Source organism: Hemiscyllium ocellatum, chromosome 18 (assembly GCF_020745735.1).
Source record: "Hemiscyllium ocellatum isolate sHemOce1 chromosome 18, sHemOce1.pat.X.cur, whole genome shotgun sequence".
Classification (NCBI taxonomy): domain Eukaryota; kingdom Metazoa; phylum Chordata; class Chondrichthyes; order Orectolobiformes; family Hemiscylliidae; genus Hemiscyllium; species Hemiscyllium ocellatum.
The window spans coordinates 41,122,499-41,146,302 of record NC_083418.1 but is presented as its reverse complement, the minus strand read 5'-3'; the positions used below and the strand labels follow the sequence as shown (position 1 = coordinate 41,146,302).

Below are 23,804 nucleotides of genomic sequence, written 5' to 3'. Positions count from 1 at the left end.
AGGTTGGTGCGTACATGGAGTGAGCTAACAGAGGAAGTGGTGGAGGCAAGTACAATTGTAACATTTGAAAGGCAGCTGGATGGATATATGAATAGGAAGGGTTTGGTGAGATATGGGTTGGGTGCTGGCAAGCGGGACTAGATTAGGTTAGGATAGCTGGTCAGCATCGATGAATTGAACTAAAGGGTCTGTTTCCATGCTGTACGTGACTGTAACTTTACAGTGAAAACATCCCTAGGAGCAATGACAATATGATCCAACTTGACGCACTGTTAAGGGATAGAGGATGGTTTCAAAATTACACTTTTGAATTTAAACAGGGGAAATGATGAGGGCATGAAAGCAAAGCTAACCCACGTCAACTGGCAAACTACATAAAGATGCAGTGGCAAGTGCTTAAAAAGGGATAGTCCAAAAAGTGCAGAATAGATATATTTCAACAAATAGGGAAACATCTAAGGGACAAACCTGCCATTGAATTAAAAATGTCAACAATAGTATCAAATGTAATGAAAAGACATAATTCCACAAAGATAGACAGCAAATCAGAAGATTGGACAGAATGAAAAAAGCAAAGAATTATTTCAAATTTAATAAGGAAGGAAAAATTAGAGCTTGAAGTTAAGATAGCTAAAGAGTTGCTTCAGATGTTATTTAAAAAAAATTAAAGTATTAGTCTTACAGAAAATTAGTCTGAGGAAATTAGTAACAAAGGACAAAGAGATGGCAGATGAATTGAACAAATATTTTTTATCAGTCTTCATTAGAGAGGATACAGGTAGCATCCTGGAAATAGCTGTAAATCTGGAATTGAAAGGGAGAGAGAAAGTCGTGAAATTTATATTTGCCAGGGAAGTAGTCATAGAGATGTACAGCATGGAAACAGACCTTTCGGTCCAACCCATCTATGCCGACCAGATATCCCAACCCAATCCAGTCCCACCTGCCAGCACCCAGCCCATATACCTCCAAACCCTTCCTATTCATATACCCATCCAAATGCCTCTTAAATGTTGCAATTGTATCAGCTTCCACCACATCCTCTGGCAACTCATTCCATACATGTACCACCCTCTGCATGAAAAAGTTGCCCCTCAGGTCTGTTTTATATTTTTCCCCTCTCACCCTAAACCTATGTCCTCTACGTTCTGGACTCCCCGACCCCAGGGAAAAGACTTTGTCTACTTATCCTATCCATGCCCCTCATAATTTTGTAAACCTCTATAAGGTCACCCCTTAGCCTCCGAAGCTCCAGGTAAAACAGCCCGAGCCTGTTCAGCCTCTCCCTGTAACTCAGATCCTCCAACCCTGGCAACATCCTTGTAAATCTTTTCTGAACCCTTTCAAGTTTCACAACATCTTGCCAATAGGAAGGAGACCAGAATAGTGATGAGAGGATTGTTGGAACCATGAGTTGACATGCCTCCAGGTCCTGATGGATTTCATCCTTGGGTCTTAAAAAAAGTACAGGTCGCCTACTTGCGGAACATTCCAGAGAACACCTCTGGGACACCCAGACTAACCAACCCAACCACCCCGTGGCTCAACACTTCAACTCCCCCTTCCACTCCACCAAGGACATGCAGGTTCTTGGACTCCTCCATAACCAGACATAGCAACACGACTGCTGGAGGAAGAGCGCCTCATCTTCCGCCTAGGAACCCTCCAACCACAAGGGATGAACTCAGATTTCTCCAGTTTTCTCATTTCCCCTCCCCCCAACTTGTTTCAGTCCCAACCCGCGAACTCAGCACCACCTTCCTAATCTGCAATATTCTTCCTGACCTCTCCGCCCCCACCCCCACTCCGGCCTATCACCCTCACCTTAACCTCCTTCCACCTATCGCATTGCCAACGCCCCTCCCCCAAGTCCTTTTATCTTAGCCTGCTTGGCACACCTTCCTCATTCCTGAAGAAGGGCTCATGCCTGAAACATCGATTCTCCAGCTCCTTGGAAGCTGCCTGACCTGCTGCGCTTTTCCAGCAACACATTTTCAGCTCTTAAAGGATGTAGCAAGTGAAAGTTGATACATTGGTTTGAAATTTTCCAAAACTCTTCCGATTCAGGTAATTTTGTTTTATATTGGAAAACAGCTAGTGTAACTCCTTTATTCAAAAAGGACGAAGACAGAAAGCAGGAAACCACAGCAGATCGCTTAACATCATAGGGAAAATGTTAGAAGTTTTTATTAAAGATGTTTTAATGGGGCACTTGGATAAGTTCAAGGTAATCAGGTAGAGCCAATCTGGCTTTGGCAAAGGGAAATACAGTTCTTCTATAATGTGATGGTTACATTCTCATGCAACCATGCATTATAAAAAAATGTGATTTAAAAACAGCACTTAGTGTTGGCAATGTTATTGCATTACAGCCAACATCCTTTTTAAAAAGGTTGCACTTTAAAAACAGCATTCCCAATTCATCAATCACATTACAGCAAATTCATGTTGACAAAATTTTGTTATAGCAGAACAACCTGTAAATGTTTAACTAATTTATTGGAGTTCTTTGAAGTAACATATGGTGTAGATGAAGATGAAACCAGTCAATGTACAGAGGAACCTCTAATATCCGTATGAGATGGGCAGGCACTATTTCGTTCGGATAATTCATTATTCGGATTATCAATTTTACCTCTAACGGAGAATTTATTTAAATCTATAATCTTAATGTATTGAGCACAAAAGGACACAGACTTCATATGATGAAGATGAAGCAATGAGAGCACAAGAAAACCTTTTAAAAATGCAGCAATGGTTACCAATTGGCAAGGAGTGGTGAAGACAGCATTAAAGTCTCAAACAGCTTCTATGATTACAACTGTCAGCTTCCAGGAATGCAGTCTCACAATAGAAAGACGGAAGCACCGCCTCCCGCATGCATTTATATTCTCGGCCATTCTTTTTAAAAGAATGGACCAGTAAAATGACGAAAATACTTGTCCAGTAATGTAAAACACTTACTTTTGCAAAGGGCTGTATAACAATCCTTCCTTTAAAAATATCTAAAGATGCTTGAGCCACTTGTGTTTCTTCGTTTTTGCCAGTATTTTCACACATTCTTCAGTACAGGCAAGTCAAATATACTTACCTATTGGATGTAACATTTGAGGGACCTTAAAATCTTCTTTGGATAATCGATATTCGAATAATCGAGGTTCCTCTGTACTTAGATTTCCAGAAGACAATTGGTATAGTGTCACGTTAACAGTTATTGCAGAAAATAAAAGCTCGAGGTGTGGGAAACAGCATATTGACACGGACAGAAATTAGCTAAGAGAAAGCAGAGGGGAGGAATAAATGGGTCTTTTTCAGGCTAGCTGGTGTGCCACAAGGCTGGGAGGTATGGTATCAACTACTTATAATTTATCGAAATAATCTGGATGAAGAGATCAAATTTGCTGATGACATAGAATAGGAAGGGGAGTTGAAGAGGATACAAGGAGCCCACAACGGCTTATAGGTAGGCTGAATGTCAAAGGCTTTTCCCGAAATGTCAAATTTCCTGTGCCTCTAATGCTGCCTGACCTGCTGTGTGTTATTCCACCACCATTATCTTGACTCTGATTACTGCAGATGCTGGAGTTCTCACTTTCGCCTGAATGAATGGAAGTTCTAATAAAAGGGGTACAGTGTGTGAGATAGTGCATTCTGGCAGAACAAATAAAAGAAAGAACATATTTCTAAACAGTGAAGTTGCCGAGAGATCTAGATGTCCCAGTGCATGAACCACAGATGGTTATTTTGCAGGTACAGTATGTAAACAAGAAATCAAATATGATATTCTCATTTATTGCTAGGGGGATTGAATGCAAGAGAGTAGTAAAGTTATGCTTCAGTTATATGGGGCATTGATGAAGTCATCTCGATTCCCCCCATCAGTCGAAACAAAACACTCAGAGACACAGTTTAGTTCTGGATGTAGGTTTGCTCACTGAGCTGGAAGCTTAATTTTCAAATGTTTCGTCCCCTTACTACTTAACAGCATCAGTGAGTTTCCGGATGAAGAGCTGATGGCATGACCCGCTTTCTATTTGTGTGTTTAGGTTCCCTTGAGTTGGTGATGTCAGTTCCTGTGGTGACGGCATTTCTTGTTCTTTCTCAGGGGTAGTGAATGGGATCCAAGTCAATGTGTTTGTTGATAGAGTTCCAGTTGGAATGCCATGTTGTTTCGAAGAATTTTCTTTGTCTCTGTTTGGCTTGTCCTAGGATGGACGTGTGGTCCTAGTCAAAGTAGTGTCCTTACTCATCTGTATGTAAGGATACTGGTGAGAGTGGGTCATGTCATTTTGTGGTTAATTGATGTTCATGTATCCTGGAGGCTAGATTTCTGCCTGTTTGTCCAATGTAGTGTTTATTACAGTTCCTGCATGGTATTTTGTAGATGACATTAGTTTTGCTTTTCATCTGTATAGGGTCTTTCAAATTCATTAGCTGCTGTTGTAGTGTGTTGGTGGGTTTGTGGGCTACCTTGATGCCAAGAGGCCTGTGTAGTCTGGTAGTCATTTGTGAGATGTCTTTGATGTAGGGAAGAACAGCTAGGGTTTCTGGACATGTTTTGTCACTGAGACACTGGTGGATTGTGTTCACTGGGTACCCGTTCTTTTTGAATACAGTGTATAGGTGATTTTCCTCTGCTCTTAGTACTTCCCTTGTGTAGTGGCTCATTGAACAAATATTCTAATGCAGCTTCATTTGTGGGAAATGGGATGAAGAACAAAGACACCAAGATAGAAGAGGATGAAATAATGGTCTCCTCTGATGTAACAGCCCTGTTCATACTGAGCTGGAATATCAATATCAACCTGGCCAAGGAAACGCTGACTACATTATTAGAAGAACCAAAAACTCCACCAATTTCATCAGCAAGGTCAAGGTACTAGACCTATGCCTTACCATCCACTTCACCTTCAACAACAAAACCTTCAGACAATCCAACAGAACACCCATGGGATCTTTGTTATTAGGGTTCTTAGCAGAGGCAGTAATGCAAAGACTTGAACACACATCCATGTCAACCATCCAACCCAAAGTTTGGATCTACAACATGGATGACACCTTTGTCATCACTAAATGAAACAAACTAAGAGGAAACCTTCAAGTCCATCAATAATACCCTTACTGGCATAAGATTCACTAAAGAGGAGGAAAACAGCAACAAACTGCCATTCTTAGATGTTGCAATAGAATGAACAGCCAATGGGGAACTTCAAACCAGCGTCTACAGGAAAACAACATATATGGACCAAATACTGAACTACAGAAGCAATCATCCCAAACACCTACAAACAAAGCTGCATGAGAACAGTATTTCAGCGAGCCATCACACATAGCAGCACAGAGGAATCACCTATACAGTGTATTCAAAAAGAACAGGTACCCAATGAACACAGTCGACCGATTTGAGCAACAAATCCAAACAAGCAGACAAAACATGTCCAGAAACCCTACCCACTCTCCCCTACATCAAAGACATCTTGCAAATGACTACCAGACCACTCAGGCCTCTTTGCATCAAGGTAGCCCACAAACCCACCAACACACTAAAACAGCAGTTAATGAACTTGAAAAACCCTATACAGACAACAAGCAAAACTAATGTCATTTACAAAATACCATGTAAGAACTATAACAAACACTACATTGGACAAACAAGCAGAAAACTAGCCACCAGGATACATGAAAATCATCTAGCCACAATAAGACACGATCAACTCTCATTAGAATCCTTATGTACTGATAAGGAAGAAACCACTTTGACAGGGACCACACATCCATCCTAGGAAAAGCCAAACAGAGACACACCCAGAAGAATTCCTCGAAACATGGCATTCCAACCAGAACTCTATCAACAAACACACTGACTTGGATCCCATTTACCACCCCATGAAAATAAAACAGGAAATGACATCACAGGAAATGATATCAGCAACCCAAAGAAACCTAAACACAAATGGAAAATGGGCCACCAGCTCTTCATCCAGAGGCTCACTGATGTTACCTAGTATGGTGACAAACCGTCTGAAAACAAACCTTCCACTCAACGAGCAAACCTGCATCCAGGACCTCAACCTGAGCTACACATCTTCTCAAAACTCGCAAACACGGTATAGTTTTATCTGTTTGATCTTTATTCCGGGCCCTGGATCACCCATTTGCAGAGACATACCTTCTCATTCGTCTCTGGAATAGCAGCGTCTTAATTAATTATGTAGTCATTTTACTAGATTGAGCATCCAGATAAGGCAACATATATATTGATTAGGTGACAGTTACAATCAGCGAGCACCAACAGTAAAGATTAAGCCATCTGAATGTTCTTAACCTTAACTGGCTTCACAGGGAGATCCAAGATGGCGGCGACTCAGCAAGTCTGAGTCTACAGAGCCCTTCCCAAAACCTGGGAAAAGTGGGTTTCCTGCCCCCACCACACTTGCCAAACCACCCAAAAAATTTCTTTAATCTTAATTAGCTGCTGAACATTATATTTAAACAGTCTAATACTGAGTGGATAATGAGTAAATCAAAGGGACCCCACAGCTCTCAGAAAACAAAGACCCCTCCCCCACCCTCCTCTCCTCCGGCTGCAGCTGATGTAAAAACAGGTCTTATAGAGATGATTGCCAGATTGGAATCGACACTCGTCAATTTCATCGCAGAATCCCGACAGAGATGGAATGCATTCGAAGAAAAGCTGCAGAAACAGAATCACTCTATCGGAGAATTGCAGGGACAAGTGGAGGGGGCGGAACTAAAGGCCACGACCTCCGAGGCTGCAGCTCAAACAGCTGCAGAACAGGTGCGAACCCTCGAGCAGAGAATCAGGGCCTTTGAAATTTACATGGATGATATTGACAACAGAAATCGGAGAAAGAATATTCGGTTGCTGGGCCTTCAAGAGCAAGAAGGGAAAGGACAGTTAGCAGCATTTCTGGAGCGATGGCTGCCCCAGCTTTTAAACCTGGGGGCTGAAACTGACCGGGTAAGGGTGGAGTGGGCCTACCGGGTCGCAGCACGCGGATCTGGCCCAAACCAGCGCCCACGCCCGGTCCTGTTCCGGCTGCAGAGTTATAGGGAGAGGCAGATACTCCTGGATGCCTCCAGAAAGCTTGGAAAGGATCCTAAAGCTATGATTCATGAAGGATCCAAGATTATGTTATTTCAGGACTTCTCCCCGGCTTTGGCACGAAGAAGGAAGGCGTTTGATGAGATGAAGAAATGTTTAAGGGACTTAGATATTCAATACACCTTACGCTACCCAGCGACGTTATGCTTTACCCACGAAGGATCCGAGTATAATTTTAGATCATCGGAAGAGTCCAAGAAACTTTTAGACTCGGTTAAATAAATCGTAAGAGACAATTTATGTTGGCTTGCCTCTCCCACACTCCGTGGGGAGAAATGGATACTTTATTCTACTTTACTTTTGCCTCTGGGAGCGGGGTTGTCTTCCTTGCTATGTTATTATACTTAACTGTAATCTGTTGGAGTTGTAATTTTATAGTTGTGTGTGTTTGTACGTGGCATTGATGCTAGCAGATATACTCAGGTATGGGTGGGGAGGGGTGGGGGTGCGGCGCTCACTGTTAACTCTAGCTCGGTATTATATCTAAATCCTATTAAGGAGCGCCTGGGTTGAGGGTGGGACACTGTTTGGGAGAGGATATGGTGGAACGTTGGAAAGGTAGTAAGGCCCCCTGAGAACAAGGGGGAAGATCTCCATTCAAACATGTTTAATTTTTTTTTGTTCTTATTGTTTGGAAATAACTTCCTTTTTATCATACTGTTAGGAGTGTATTAGAGAACATTTTCTCTTATTTGAAGGATGTAAGCGACTCAACTATACACTCTGGATGATTGTGGATTAGTTGAATTTTGATGATTATATATTTAAGATCTATTTTTATATTAATGTTTGTGCTTGAAAATTCTGCTTATTTTTGTAAATTTGTCAAAATGTTAAATTCCCAATAAAAATATCTATATAAAAAAAAACTGGCTTCACAGAATGAATAATTCCCACCCTGTTAAACTGACCTTACATACTGAATGCTTCCAATATTGTTAAATTATTCTAACAATGAATGCTTTTTCATCTTGTTAACCCATTGATCTTACCTCTAGCACCCCGATGTTAACTGCAAATTCTTCTGATCTGAGTCATGTTCAGCTGATCCTCTTGTTCCACAAAACTCAAAACTTAACTCTTTCACTACCTGCTTATACCTTACATACTTTCTAAGTGAGACCACATCAGTACATTATAAGACAGCCTTCTGTAAGAGGTGATGTGTATTACAAGCAGTTTAGAGAAGATTTACTAGATTAGTATCTGGAAAGTACAAATTGTCTCATAAGTAAAGACAAAATATCATAGGCCCATATCTTCTGGAGTTTCTAAGATACGAGGCGACTTAATTGAAACACACAAGATCCTGCAGTGGATGCGACGAGGTGGATGCTGAAACGATGTTTCCTCTTGTTGGAGAATATGAACTAGGAGTCCTTATTTAAAAAGGAAGGGAGCGCCCATTCAAAATAGATGAGGAAACATTTGATTTGTTAAAGGGTTAATTTGTTCTGCTGACATGTAAGAAATTGGATGTCCCAGGGTGTGGTTTTCTGTCTTGCAGGCAGGATGTGACAATCTAAAATCACACACACTGCTTTAAAGGAACAACCCAAAATCACACACTCCTTTAAAGGAACACCTAAATCTCTCATAGATCTTTTTTAATATAACAAAACAATACAATTCAAAACAGTACAAAAAAAGCTAAAAAACCCAACCCACCCTCATGTACAAATGCAAATAGAAAAATATAGAATAAAAAAACCCAACTATTAAATTAAATAAAATAAATAGTAATAATTCAGCCAAACAAGACACTTAGATGCATTCTATCAAGCGTGGCACTGGAACTGCTGGATTTGACAAAAATAAGTTAGGACATTGTCTGCATACAACAAAATCTTTTGCAATTTTTTACCCCACTTCTGGAGCTGATATATTAGGATTTCTACGAATGGCCACTGCCAATGGTTCAATCTCTAATGTAAAAAGTAGAAGCAAAAGGGGACACTCTGTTGGCTGTCCCTAAGAATGATAAAATTACTTGATCATACCCAATTGGCGATACGGCCACTGTACAGAACCTTTACCCATCTTATAAAGATTTCGCCCAAACCAAACTGCTCCCGAGTACAGAAAAGATACAGCCACTCAACTCTGTCAAATGCCTCCTCTGCATCTAGAGAAATCACCAATTCCTGTATTGACTGCCCATAGATAGGCACCTAGCCATCCCAACCATTATCCCTTCTCCTAACTTGAGCCACGCCGTAAACACAAGCAGAAAAGAAAGGAAGTGCACCATAAAATGGCAATATGAATTTTAAAAAATTAAAGAAAAAGGGGCTAATTACCCCACCCATTGTTTGGTATAACTTAGGAATTGAAAGTACACATCTCAATTGCTGACAAACATAGTTTAAACCAAATTATTACCAATAAAAAAAAGAGAAAGAAAGCCCCAACTGGATTTACTCTGCCTTTTCTAAAAAAAGACAAACCAAACACTACTACTATTTGTACATCCTAAATTGTTCGGATTAGGCTAATTTGTCCACAATGTCTCTTGTCTTCTCCGATGTGTCAAAGAGATGTATGGATCCATCTCAGGTGATCCGTTGCACCGCCAGATACCTCAGACAGTAATGAATCCCAAGCTCCCTCAGTCTTCGCTTGACACTGTCCTAGGATTTTCCTTTCTGGATCACCACTGCTGAGAAGTCCAGGAAAAACATGATCTTCGAGACCTCGTAAATTAGCCATCGGATCCTTCCCCTGGATTATGGAAGCTTCAACAATTCTCTCCTTATCTCTACAGTGATGAAACCGCACCAAGAGAGGATGAGGACATTGACCCAAACCTGATCTCCACGCTGTGATCCAGTGTGCCCTCTTGATCTTCAAGCCTGTCATGCCAGCCTCCAAGTTAAGGAATTTCGGCAGGCCTTCCTTACTCATCTTCCTTACGCTGAAGCAGACTGACGATCCAAATATTTTTTCTCCTGTCCTTGTTCTCAAGATCATCCACTTCATCACGCCAAGTACGGACCTGCATCTCTAGGGCTTGGATTCTATCCTTAGAGGAGCTGGCATCAGCTTCCATCACTGTGGCTCTGTGCTCAACCTCATCCATCCTAGCTGTTGTTCGTGCTTCTAGATTAGATTAGATTATTAGGTTACTTACAGTGTGGAAACAAGCCCTTCGGCCCAACAAGTCCACACCGACCCGCCGAAGCACAACCCACCCATACCCCTACATTTACCCCTTACCTAACACTACGGGTAATTTAGCATGGCCAATTCACCTGATCCGCACATCTTTGGACTGTGGGAGGAAACAGGAGCACCCAGAGGAAATCCACGCAGACATGGGGAGAATGTGCAAACTCCACACCGTCAGTCGCCTGAGACAGGAATTGAACCCGGGTCTCTGGCGCTGTGAGGCAGCAATGCTAACCACTGTGCCACCGTGCCACATGTCAGAGATCAGAGCCAGCTTGTCCTCTATCAGCATACCCAACACCTCACAACCTGTCGTGAGCTCATTCACCAGGGCCTGGAAAGTAATCGAGTCAGAGGATCCTGCAGGCCGGGCTGTGGGCCCAGCCTCAGACACTCCTCCTCCCTTCTTTGGCACCTCTGGACAGTAAAAATCATCGGTAAGTCAATTTTTCACAGTTTCTTGGGACTCCATGATCTTTCTAGAGTCCCAGAATATCGCAATGGTCAAGGATGGGCAGGTTAAAAGTTTGTCCTGCTTGTGCTGCGGAGCAGAGCTCTGCCACGCGATCCTCTCAGATCATGGCTAATCTTGGATTCCCCCCCCCCCCCCCACATGGTTTCAAGGAACAACCTAAATCACACTGTTTCTGGGTGGCATGTGACTACGGAGAAGTGGCGGGGGATGGTGTCTTCCATGCACGACTGACTGTGATGTAAAATCCTGTATAAAGGAAGGACTGTTCCCTTGTTCAGGGAGCCTCGCTTGACACGCTCCACAAGCGTTGTGAAGAGTGTTAAGTGGTCTTCCAAAAGCTTGTACTTGTTGAAAGAAATTGTGGCTGTTCACAGAAGTTAACGCATTGCAGTTGCATCAAGCGTTTAAGCAGCTCAAGAAGGGAACCCAACATTCTCTCCAAAGTTTAAGTATCTTTTGAATTCCCTTCCTTGAAAGCAGTGGAATGCAGAATCTTTAAGTATTTAAGGCAGAGGCGGATTCTTAGGGATAAGAGATTTTCAGAAATATACAGGAACATAGAATTGAGTTTAACATCATGATCGTATTGAATGGTGGAGCAGGCGCAGAGTTGAGTTACTTACTCTGGTTCCTTGTTCATATCTAAGACAAGTTTTTAAAAAGCTCAGACTTAGTTCATCTAACCTTCAATGAATGTTTTTGATCAGGAACATGTTTTTCCCCTTTTTAGCTGACTTTCTAATTTATTCATGGAGATTACTGCATTTAAGTGGGAGAGTAGAGAGTAAAGAAAAATGCGGCTGGATAAAGCTAAAAATCACACAACACCAGAAAAGAGATGGTGCTGGTGGTAAAGATTAGCTTCATTTCAGTTTGATGATTGCGTAACCATAGTGTGGGGCAAGTCCAATAGACAAGGCGGTTTTTCCAGGGTATCTGCATCAAGTTCCTGTGTATTTATAGGTTACCCACCCAAACTTATTTCAAACGTTGTTGGTAATGCAATAAATGACCAAAGTACGCAGATGCTAATGTTATTTTGTTTACCGTAACCTTCCTACTCCATGCCTCAGCTACAGCCAGACCTCTGTGTAAGGGATCCAGTCTCATCTTGTGGACAGTGCATAACAGAGCAAGAAAACCTCATAAATATTTTGTTTTTTTAAAAAGGCTATAATAGTAGGACTCCAACTTCAGTTTTGAACATTGCATTGCTTGTGATGAGTTCTTAAAACCACCCATAATCATTTTAAAAATACATAAATAGCTAGTGTAAATTAATCTACACTAAAGCATGAGATCAAAGCAACAAACCATATGTTTATCATCACGTTGAAGAAAAGAAAATTTCTCTTGCATCATAAACTGGCTTCCTAATCTCAATCAAAATTGTTTAAACACATTTGACAGATCGTCTGTCATTTCTGTAAACTCCATTATGGACATTTAGTGCACAAAAGAAGGCCATTCATCCATTATATCTACGACAGTCAACAAAGATCTGATTGCATTAACCATCTTCCAGCCTCTGGGCTCCTACCTGTTCACACTACAGCACTGCAAGCGAACATGTAAATACTACAAGAGTCTCAGACTCAACCATCCTTTCAAGCAGTGAGCTCCAGACTCTCACTGCCCTCCACTAAAAATTTCTCAACTCTTCTGTTAGCCTTCTACCTCTTACCTTAAAACTATGTATCATTTTTTCTATTAATAGGAAAATGTGCTTTTTCTCTCCACTCCATTTTTATTCCCTCTTTAATCTTATACACTTCCATTAACTTTGCTGCTCCGAGGACCCTCCAACCTTGGTATCATCCTGACAAATGTCTCCAAATGCAGACATATGCTGTCCCTCAAAATTATAATATCTGTTTCACCAAAGAGGTTAGACTAACTGGTCTGTTATTTTTTTTATCTGTCCCTTCCACCCATTTTTATTAAAAGGGACAATGTTAGCAGTTCTCCAGTCCTCGCTCCTGTAATGTATTGACCAGAACTTCATGCAGTACTCCAAATGTGGACTAACCAGAACTACAACCTAGCTTTTGGATTTTCTACTGAAGGAGAATTGACGTTTTGGGCATGAGCCCTTCTTCAGGAATTCTTGGATGCTGCCTGACCTGCTGCGCTTTTCCAGCAACACATTTTCAGCTCTGATCTCCAGCATCTGCAATCCTCACTTTCTCCTTTTGGATTCTCTATCTTGATTATTTTAGGTTAGTATCTAAATGCCTTTTTAACCACCTTATTTGCCTGTCCTGCTACCTTCAGGAGTCTGTGGATATACACACCAAGGTCCTTCTGATCTTCAGTGCTTTCCAGGATTCTACCATTCATAGTACAATCCGTTGCATTATCTCACACTTTTCCAGATTAAATTCAATTTGGCTAATCAATCATTGATATCCTCTTGCTGTTTATAACTGTCCTCCTCAGTATTAATCACTCTCCTAATTTTCATCCCATCTGCGAACTTCTTGACCATATCTCCTACATTTATGAACTAATGATGAACCTACACACAAACATCAAGGACCATAACATTGAGCTTTGAGGAACCCCATTGGAAAAAGACCTTCAAATCACAGAAACATCTCTCTTACCGTACCCTCCAATTCCTGCAACTCAGCCAATTCTGAATCCAACATGCCACCTTACCTTGGATCTCATGGGTTCTTACTTCCTTAATCAGTCTGCCATGAGGGACTTTATCAAAAGCCTTGCTGAAGTCATGTAGATCACTTCAAATGCATTACCCTCATTAACACTCCTGGTTACCTCCTGAAAAAATTCAAAATTGTCAAACACAACCTTCCTTTCACAGATCTATGCTGACCATCCCTGATTATATCTGCTCTGAGACATTTGGATTACTCTGTCCCTCAATTCTCATAACTGCCTCACCATCAAGGTTAAACCATCTGGCCTGTCATTTCCTGGTCTACTGAAAAGCAAGGAAGGGTCAATGGGACAACTTTAGCAGTTCTCTAGTCCTCAAGCACCTCATCAATGGTCAGACCAGATTTGAAAATTACTCCCAGAATCCCCAAAACCCTTGTGTCCCTAATTAGCCTAGGTCACATTTCATCCAGATCTGCAAGTGTATCCACTTTTAAGTCTGCTAAACCCCCTTGTCTCTCTTGATTTTAAATTTCTTCTGATATTTCACTGTCGTCCACCTTGATGTCTATACTTGAGTCACCCTTTTCCATTGGGAAAACTATTGCAAAGGAGAACTGTGCCCATCTCTTCCAGATTCAGACATAGAAAACCCCTGTGGCCTCTACTCTTTCTCCAGTTATTTTCTTGCTATTTATATATTTTTTGGAAACCTTTGGATTTTCTTTTATTCTAAATGCCTGAATTTTGATTTCCTTTTGAAAATCTCCCACACACGTCTTACACTCCTCTAGGGATGCTTCCATACTAAGCTCTTGGTATCTGCCATAAGCTTCTGATTTCTTCTTAATGTGAAGGTGTCAATGTTGGACCAGGGTGGACAAAGTCAAAAGTCACATGACACCAGGATTAGAGTCCAGGTTTTTTGAAATCACAAACATTCAAGCTTTGATGTAACCTGACAAAAGAAGCAGTGTCCAAAAGCTCTTTTTTCTCTCTATTAATCCTAAGCATTGTATCCCTTGATAACCAGGCATCTCTGGTCTTGATCCCATCCTGGCCTTTACAGAAGACCATGTATGTATGTATGCCCTCTACTCTTACTATTTCCTCCTTGAATACTAAATTGTATCTTAGTCATCACATGATAAACTGAAGATAATATACTGTGACCTCATAACCAAACAGAAGTCACCTATTTAGTTGTTGAAAAGACAGATATAAGTGACTTTGAGGAGCTCTGGATTACACCCTTAGTTGCCAAGTTGTAGCGATCAGGACACCTGCTCCAGAGGCGTGTAATAACATCTCTGAATAGGGTGATTTGAAAAATATATTAAATTTTTTAAAAAACTGAAATTTTGAAGAACGTGAATGGTGAGCAATACTAGGAAACACTTAACAATGGACTTGGAGGGGCATCCAAGATGGCGGCGACCCAGTAAGTCTGAGTCTACAGTGCTCCTCCCAAGACTTCGGCAAAGTGGGTCACCCACACCCACCACACTCACCAAATCATTTAAAATAGCTGTTTAATTTAATTAGTTGCTTAGTATTAAATTTAAACAATCTAATCTTCAGTAAAAATGACTAAAGGAAAGGCAGCCCGCAGCTCTATGCAAGCAGGAACCCCTCCCCCACCCTCTCCAGCTGCAGTAGAGGCGTCCACAGCCGCCCATGGGGACTTACCTACAGTGGCGAGCCTCGTGGAATTCATCTCCAAACTGGATGCGAAGATCGACGCTTTTATTGAAAAGTCCCGAAGCCAATGGGACTCACTCTCGGCTGCGCTGCAAAAGCATGACCGAGACATTAAGGAAATCGAGCACCGAGACGGAGGGGTGGAGCTAAAGGCCGCGACCTCCGAAACTACAGCGCAATCGGCTGTGGATCGGGTCTGGTCTCTCGAACAGCGAGTCCGGACCTTACAGAATCACATCGACGACCTTGATTATCAAGGTCATCAAAAAAATATTCGTTTGCTGGACCTTCCCGAACAGGAAGAGGAAGGCCTGTTTACAGTGTTCCTCAAACGGTGGCTTCCACAACTTTTAAATCTGAAGGCTGGATCAGGCCAGGTAAGGGTAGAATGGGCCTACCGGGTTGCAATATGCGGCCCTGGCTCGGACCAGTACTCCCGCCCAGCCCTGTTCTGACTGCAGAGCTATAAAGAGAGGCAGATACTCCAAGAAGCCTCTAGAAATCTTGGAAAAGATTCCCAAGCCATGATCTATAAAGGATCCAAGATCATGTTATTCCAGGACTTTTCCTTGGCTCTGGTCCAAAAGAGGAAGGCATTCGATAAGGCGAAGAAGTGTTTAAGGGACTTAAATATTCAGTACTCCTTACGCTACCCAGCGATGCTACGCTTTAACCATGAAGGATCTGTGTATAACTTCGGATCGCCGGAAAAGGCTAAGGAAGTTTTGGACTCTCTTAGATAAATTGTAAGAGATAATGGATGTTGGTTTGCCTTTCCCCCACTCCGGTTTATATCCCCCCACCTTTTCTATTTTTTTAACCTTACTGTTTAATATTATCTTGGGGGGATGGGGAGAGGAATAAAAGACAAATCTGGACGATATATTCTGATTAAAGCCCTTATAAAAGGAGAGGAATATGGGATTTTAAATTTGTACTGCCTCCCGGCACACCCCTTTAAATTTATAACGGAAGCCTTCTCAAAACTGATGGCTCTTGGTGCCCATCATGCAATTATAGGGGGAGACTTTAATTGTAATATGGATCCGGAAATAGATAGGATTCCCAAGACTACTGCAGGAGTATCTCCAGATCTAGACAATTGGTGGATCTGAACAAAGAATTAGGATTAGTAGATATATGGAGATGTCTTCATCCACAGGGCAGAGATTTTTCTTTTTACTCCAATCCACATAAATGTCATACCAGAATTGATATGTTTTTTGCCCCCTCGATTTTTTAAAAATTCCATATCATCCTGTAAAATAGGTAGTATAGCAATTTCCGATCACGCTGCTGTATATATGGAAATCGAGGCGAGGAACAACAAGACATTCCCTCGGCATTGGCGTATGGACGCCTTCCTGATGAAAGATAGTAAATTTGTAAAGTACTTCTCTCAAGATTTAAAATTTTCTTAAAAATTAATTTAGGTACGGCTAGCAACCCATCCATGATGTGGGAGACCATCAAAGCTTACGCGCGGTTTGATCATCTCCTACTCAGCGACCCAGAAAAAATTAAAGGGAGAAAAACAGCGTCTGCTTGAAGCTTGCTTAAAAGCAGCTGAAACAGCATATGCCGATAGACATTCTATTATCAAATTGCAAAGGATTACGATCCTTAGGACAGCTCTAAACACCACGCTTACCCAAACGGCTAAGAGGGGAATATTATTTGCAAAACAAAGGTTATATGAATTTGGCGACAAACCGGGTAGATACTTAGCATTTCTTGCAAAGAAAAAAAAAAGGCCCCTCAAACTATCACATCTATCAAGGAAAGTATGGGTATTTTGACTCATGATCATAAAAGGATTAATGCAATCTTTAGAAAATTTTATTCTGATTTATATAAATCGTAGGATTGTGAAGACAGGACTAGGAGGATGCAATCATTTTTTAAAAATGTGACCTTTCCGGACCTAACTCCGGTACAGGTATCGGTCTTAAATGCTCCCCTAACAGTCCAAGAAATACTTGATGCAATCAGGCAACTTCAGAGTGGTAAGGCACCTGGCCCAGATGGTTTTCAAGCTGAATTCTATAAAGAATTTACAGGAATATTGGCTGGTCCACTCATGGACATGTATAACGACGCATACAGTCAGGGCTGTCTCCGCATTCATTGAAAGAGGCAAATATCTCTCTTATCCTTAAAAAAGGAAAGGATCCAGAAGACTGTGCGTCATACAGACCAATATCCTTGCTAAATGTAGATTTTAAATCCTTTCTAAAACGTTAGCATTGGAGACTAGAAAGGGTATTGCCACATATCATAAAAGGAGGATCAGATGGGGTTTATTAAGGGCCGTAGATCATCCAATAATATTAGAAGGGTTTTGAATATGATTCAAGCCTGCCATCAGGGAAAGATACCAGGAGTAGTAATCTCATTTGACACGGAAAAGGCATCCGATAGGGTTGAATGGTCATATTTGTTTTACACATTGGAAAGGTTTGGCATTGGAAAGGTGTTTACAAAATGGGTCTCAACATTGTATAGTGATCCCAAAGCAGTTGTGGTTACCAATGGATTAGGTTTGGATAGCTTCAGTGCGGGTAGGTGCTGCCGTCAGGGATGTTCTCTCTCGCCATTGTTATTTACGCTAATAATTGAACCACTAGCAGAAGCTGTACAGGCTGATCCTAATATAATGGCCCCAAGGATCGGTACAAGTAAACATAAAATTACCCTTTATGCAGATGATGTTCTTCTATTCCTCAGTAATCCTCTGAGGTCCGTACCTCGTTTAATCCAAGTTATTAATACATTCAGCGCATTCTCAGACTATAAAATTAATTTCTCAAAATCAGAGGCTATGCCAATGGGTGGCCTTGCTATGATACCCCCACTTAGTGGACGGATCCCACTTTCCCTTTCGGTGGTCCCTGGAGGGTTTCTTATATTTAAACATTTTTATTACCCCAGTATTTGGTCAGTTATACAAGGCTAACTTTGTGCATTTACTGGAAAGGATAAGGCAGTACCTCTGGCGATGGGGAGACCTTCCAATTTCCTGGCTGGGTAGAATAGCACTAATTAAAATGAATGTCCTGCCCCGTCTCCTATACCCTATGAGAATGCTTCCGGTGATGCTGCCGAGGCTGGCACTACTTAAATTATATGGCTGGTTGGGTTCCTTTATCTGGAATCATAGACAGCCCCTCATTAAGCTGAAGAAGCTACAGCTTCCACAGGCAAGGGAAGGATTGGACTTCCCAGATTTTAGGAAATATCAGTTAAGTTCCCTATTAAGTTACATAGCCGATTGGGTTTTGTCTGATCCGCAGTCAATCTGGCTGGACATCGAGACTTCTCAAGTAAAATGCCCACTTATTAACCTTTTATTTTCAGAAAAGAGGAAAATCATTACAGATCACTGTAAAAACCCTATAACACTAAACACAATTAAAGCTTGGAATATAATGCGGCAAAATGAGGGCAACTCACATAAAACATCCCCCTTTGCACTGATAGTGGGAGCATGGGGATTTCAACCGGGGTTTACAGATGCCATTTTCAAACTCTGGAGATCCAGGGATATCTCATGTCTCGGGGATCTATTTAAAGAAAGGGTCCTGATGTCATTTGAACAGCTGTGTCAGAAATTCGGAATACCTAATGGAGACCTCTTTCGATACTTCCAAATTCGAGATTATATACAGAAGAAGACTACGTTATTAGATAGTCTTTATAAATCAGACAGAGAATGAAGAGTGCTATGACCAATGGGGGTATCTTCCGTCAGTACTATTTATCATTTACTACATGAAGTAGTATTGGGAGATATGGGCAATCTGCTTAAAACATGGGATCAGGATTTTGGGCTAGAAATCTCTACAGAAACGTGGAATGAGATTTGGGAAAATGCCAGAAGTATCACCATCTGCAACAGAACTCAGGCTACCCAGCTGAGGATATTTCATTGGGCCCATATAGCACCAGATCGATTGGCAAAATTTAAGGCAGGAGCATCTCCAATATGTCCCAAATGTAAAATAGAGGTGGGCACTCCTGTACATTGCCTATGGACCTGTCATAAGATCCGTAGATACTGGACTAAAGTAACAAGTACCATGACAGAAATTTTAGGAACGGAAATTAAAGTGGACCCTGTATCTCTCCTTTTGGGCTTTTCGAACTTACCCTCCCTGGATATGCACGGGAAGAGATTATTTTCTATTCTCTCTTTCTGCGCAAGGAAAAATATTTTGGTAAACTGGGTGGCTGAGGGTCCCCCTGGACTTTCAAATTGGCACAGATTAATTTTGGAATGTATTCATCTTGACTTCCTTACAAATATGGTGCACCGAAAGACCGAATTATTTCATAAAATATGGCAGCCCTTCTTAAATTATATAAATACAGATATTTCGGCCATCCTAACAAGGGCTTTTATTTAATTGAGATTACGAACCTGGCTGGTCCGGGACCCCTTGGGAGAGGAATCCCGCACGAATATGGGTTTTGTTATATTTGATGCTAACACATTCAGAGCATGTATCTCACTACCCAATTTCTGTGTTATCTGTTGTTTTTTTTCTCTTATTTGAATAATGTAAGAGACTTAATTATACTCTCTGGTTAGTTGTACGTTAAATTAGTAGTTAGTTGAGTTTTGATTTTTTCGTTCTCGGTATTTTTCTTTTGTTAAATTTTGGTTATTATTTATTTAAGATTTAATTGTATATCAATGTTTGTACTTGAGAGTTTTGTTTATTTTTGTAAACTTGTAAAAATTTTAAATTTCTAATAAAAATATCTATAAAATAAAAACAATGGCCTTGACTGCCATAATAACGATCAAGCTTTATGGCTTCCATACTCCTATCTCAAACCTCATTCATTGATGCTGCCAACTGGTACGAACATAAATATAGTCCTACTAGAAACTTTAAACACATTTCATTGCCATGTACATCTTTATCAGGGGCTGTTTATTATAGCAGGGATTTCTGGTCTTGTTTGTTTTTCTCTCTGGGTATCTTTGACCTTGTGGCCGCAGTCTTCAATATGTCCAGGAGCAACAAACAATCACTGTATTTTGGCATGTTCTGAAAACATTAGGAGGCTAGAATTTTTTTTTTGTTTTAAATTCTATTGATTAGAGTTCATTAAGAAACATACATAATGTAAGTAGGAAATATTTAAGAAGTCCAGTGAGTTTTTCAGAAAATCATTACCCAAGCTCTAGTGAATTTTTGTTGCATATAAACTTGAAATTTTATGCACTTATGTTAAACTAAAATATTAATTCCAAGAAATCAGAAGAAGGATATCAGTAAAACCATTCACAATTAATATTTTGATTTTTAAGATTAAACCATATAAACAGCAGGGAGGCAAGTAAATACATTTGTGTAGAGAAAACAAGAGGAATATAACAGGTGCTGAACGATATTCAATGTACCTACAATACGTATCTTTTTGATGATATGAACTGATACTTTATTCTGCAGTCATATCATACAAAGTATCCCAAACCTCCCAAACACAAACATCAACTCTAGAATTAAAACAAGTTTGTTGCATATTCCTGAATATTTGTTTCAATTAACACCATTATATATTACAATAGTAATTTATTTGTGGCATTTATTTTCAAAATCACACAAGTAAAACTACAATAGTGTATAAAGCTGCCCTTTGTAATAAAACAGAATGGTAATGAAATAAAAGTAGCCTGCATTGTGTGATAAAGAGGAGAAGCTGTAGGGTCTTTAAGTAACTATCATTCACCCTGCATGGCTGATTTCCAACAACACTTATGCTGACTTCGTTAGCCACTCAGTTACAAAAACACTCATGTGACAACTAGAAATGAAGAAACTTACCAGCAACTGCCAAAAGAAAATAAAAAGGTTTTAAAAGCAATGCAAACAGTTTCAATCACAATATTTTCAAATGTTGTTGTGAAGTTTTAATGATATGAGTTTGAGAAGTGGATTTTGTGATTTAATAAGTGGATATAACAAAGTATCGATCATGTATACGATCTTAGGCATACCCATAATAAAAACAATTTTAAAAGTAAACAAGCCATTCGGTTCCCCCAAATTACTCCATCTTTTTACTTTATTCCTGGGTCATCTGTACCTCGACTTTAATTATCAACCTTTGCTCCCGATCATTTGTTTCAATTAACTTGTAATCCATATTATGCATACAATTAGCTGATAACTATTTGGCTGCTTTCAACAGGCTGTAAAAATTGCCAATCATACCTTGTTACAAAATAAAACTTAAAATCCATTCAGATGTATCAGTACAGGATGGAAAAAGGCACTTGGAAATCTTGTGATTTCAGATAAACCTTTTGGACAATAACCTACTGTTGTGTGACTTCTGACTTTGTCCACCCCAATCCAACACTAGCACCTCCACATCATGCCTTACATTTTTCCACATTATGCTGCATCTGCCATGTCCTTGCCATTCACCAAGCTTCATCAAAATCCTCCTTCACATGTTCCTCACAACACAGTCTCACTTAGCTTTGCATTGGGTGCAAATTTGGAAATATTACAGTTGGTCCCACCTCCAAAAAATTCATCATGCATAAGCTAGTTCAGATAGCATCCTACTGCACCTTAATAATTCTGTGATGATGAATGCCTAAAATCTGAAGGAATTCATTAGTACTGCTGAAGTATCCTATTTTGTGTGGTATCTTTTCTTTTCATCTTTCAGATATTGACAAGCCCATACAAGGTCAACATTTATTTCTTAAACAAAGGTTACATTTTGTGAATTCTGTATAGCAAGAGGATCATATCCAAGTCTAAAAATGTAATATTTCAAACAAATCAAGACAGATCAAAAGCATTACCTGCATGAACAAAATATTACCTTAGACATTTATATTATATATCATTGTAGGGGATTGTGTATACGCTTTATAAAAGATCAGTCTCGCCTGTCGTCTTTAACAAGTTGCTATGCCCAGAGGATTGCTGTGTTGATATGGAATTTCAGCAGCTAGCTATATAATCATTAGATGTCAGTAAAATACTGACATAGCTCCTTCAGCTTTGTACACTTTGTGAGGACAAGGTTTTTAAATATTACAAATACTTCAAAAGGTCAACTTTCCAATGCACTCCTTGAAGAAAGAACATAAGCCACAAACTTTAGATTTCCTTTTCATTGTATTTCGTTTTCCTTTTCCAAATCATTGGTTTTACTTTTTTTACAATAGGTATATGTAGCACTAACATCAAAAGCACTTCACTGGAAATATTCTCTAGTAGCAGAAAAATAAAGGAAATATAAATGCAATTCGAGGCTATTAACATGTTTACAAGAACGTGAGCTCAACTGTCAACAGTCATTCTGCACGTCAATCATTAGTCACTCCAAATCGGACAGATTTGTTTTGAAAGATTCAGTTATCAAACAATCACACAAAAATCTATAACCAATTTGTAGAAAGGGCCTTAATAGGCCAAGACAGTTTACATTAGTCATATCACCAGCTTATAATTTAATAAGAAAGCAGTTAAGTTTCCACCCATGTCCCACTGGAACAGCTCAGCTGCTCTTGCAGACACTCACGGCCTAATAGGACTCTCGTCAGACCAAATTAAATGGACACATATGAATAACGACATCTTCTAAAATTTTAGGCTTGGTTTAGTAAAAACTCACCCGTCTTTTCAGAATCGTAACCAACAACCACAAAGTAATCGGCCAATCTCGCCATTTCTCGTGGATTTCAAGGCTCGAAACAGAGAAACTCAACATTTTAGATCCTGGTAAAGCTCAGCCATGTTGAAATCTCACTCTCCCACCCGCCCCCAACCAGATGGTGCAGTACGCGTGCGCTGGCAGGCCAGACCCTGATTGGGCGGAGGCCCGGCTTTACAAAAAGCGCGAGCGAGGGTAGTGCAGCCGATGCAAGGGAAACAATCGAAGTCGCGAGGAGGGAGGGCTAGGGGAAACAATCAAAGTCTCGAGGATAGGAGGGCAAGGGGAACAATCAGAGCCGCGAGGAGGGAGGGCAAGGAAAAACATTCAGAGCCGCGAGGAGTGAGGGCAAGGGGAACAATCAGAGTCGCGAGGAGGGAGGGCAAGGGGAACAATCAGAGCTGCGAGGAGGGAGGGCAAGGGGAACAATCAGAGCCGCGAGGAGGGAGGGCAAGGGGAACAATCAGAGCCGCGAGGAGGGAGGGCAAGGGGAACAATCAGAGCCGCGAGGAGGTAAGGGAACAATCAGCCACAGGGAGAGGGCACAATCGGCGCCGGGTCAGCCACCAACATACTTATCAAGTGAAGTCGCTTCTGTAAACCAGAGTTTTGGGATGTACATTTACTGCTCCATTTCCAGAAGCGTTCAGATCTCAACGATTTCTCTCACTCTTTCGAGGTAGTATCCGCTAGATGCGCGCATATTTTTGTATTTGTTATCCTCGTTACTGCTGCAACTCGAAAAACTTCGTCATATGCAGCAGCTTCAGGTCGAGCAACAGGATCAACAACTTAAAGCGATTGGAGCGAATGCAATTCAGAACATTCAAGCCGACAGTCTCGAGTAGACTGCAATTAGAATAATCAGTTTCAAATTTGTGATTTTCAATAAAATCAAACATTGCAAGTCGAAGGGACGGAAAACAATAAAATGAAAACCGATGGCTTAAAATCAACAGGTGAACTGATACAGGAGTCCAAAGATATCTGCCTTCTAAGGTAATCAGCTAGGATGCTGCTAAT

The 23,804-nt window shown here is 40.7% G+C and overlaps 1 protein-coding gene across 1 annotated transcript in view; it reads right to left on the bottom strand.

Annotated features, from left to right (window-relative positions):
* The window catches only part of sbf2 (SET binding factor 2), a 551,470-nt gene extending 528,590 nt beyond the window's left edge, over positions 1 to 22,880 (bottom strand). The window contains exon 1 of the mRNA XM_060838903.1: positions 22,743 to 22,880. Coding sequence (XP_060694886.1) covers positions 22,743 to 22,797 — 55 coding nt within the window. The 5' untranslated portion in view covers positions 22,798 to 22,880. The remainder of the gene's footprint in view (positions 1 to 22,742) is intronic.
* Between the last annotated feature and the right edge of the window lie 924 nt (positions 22,881 to 23,804).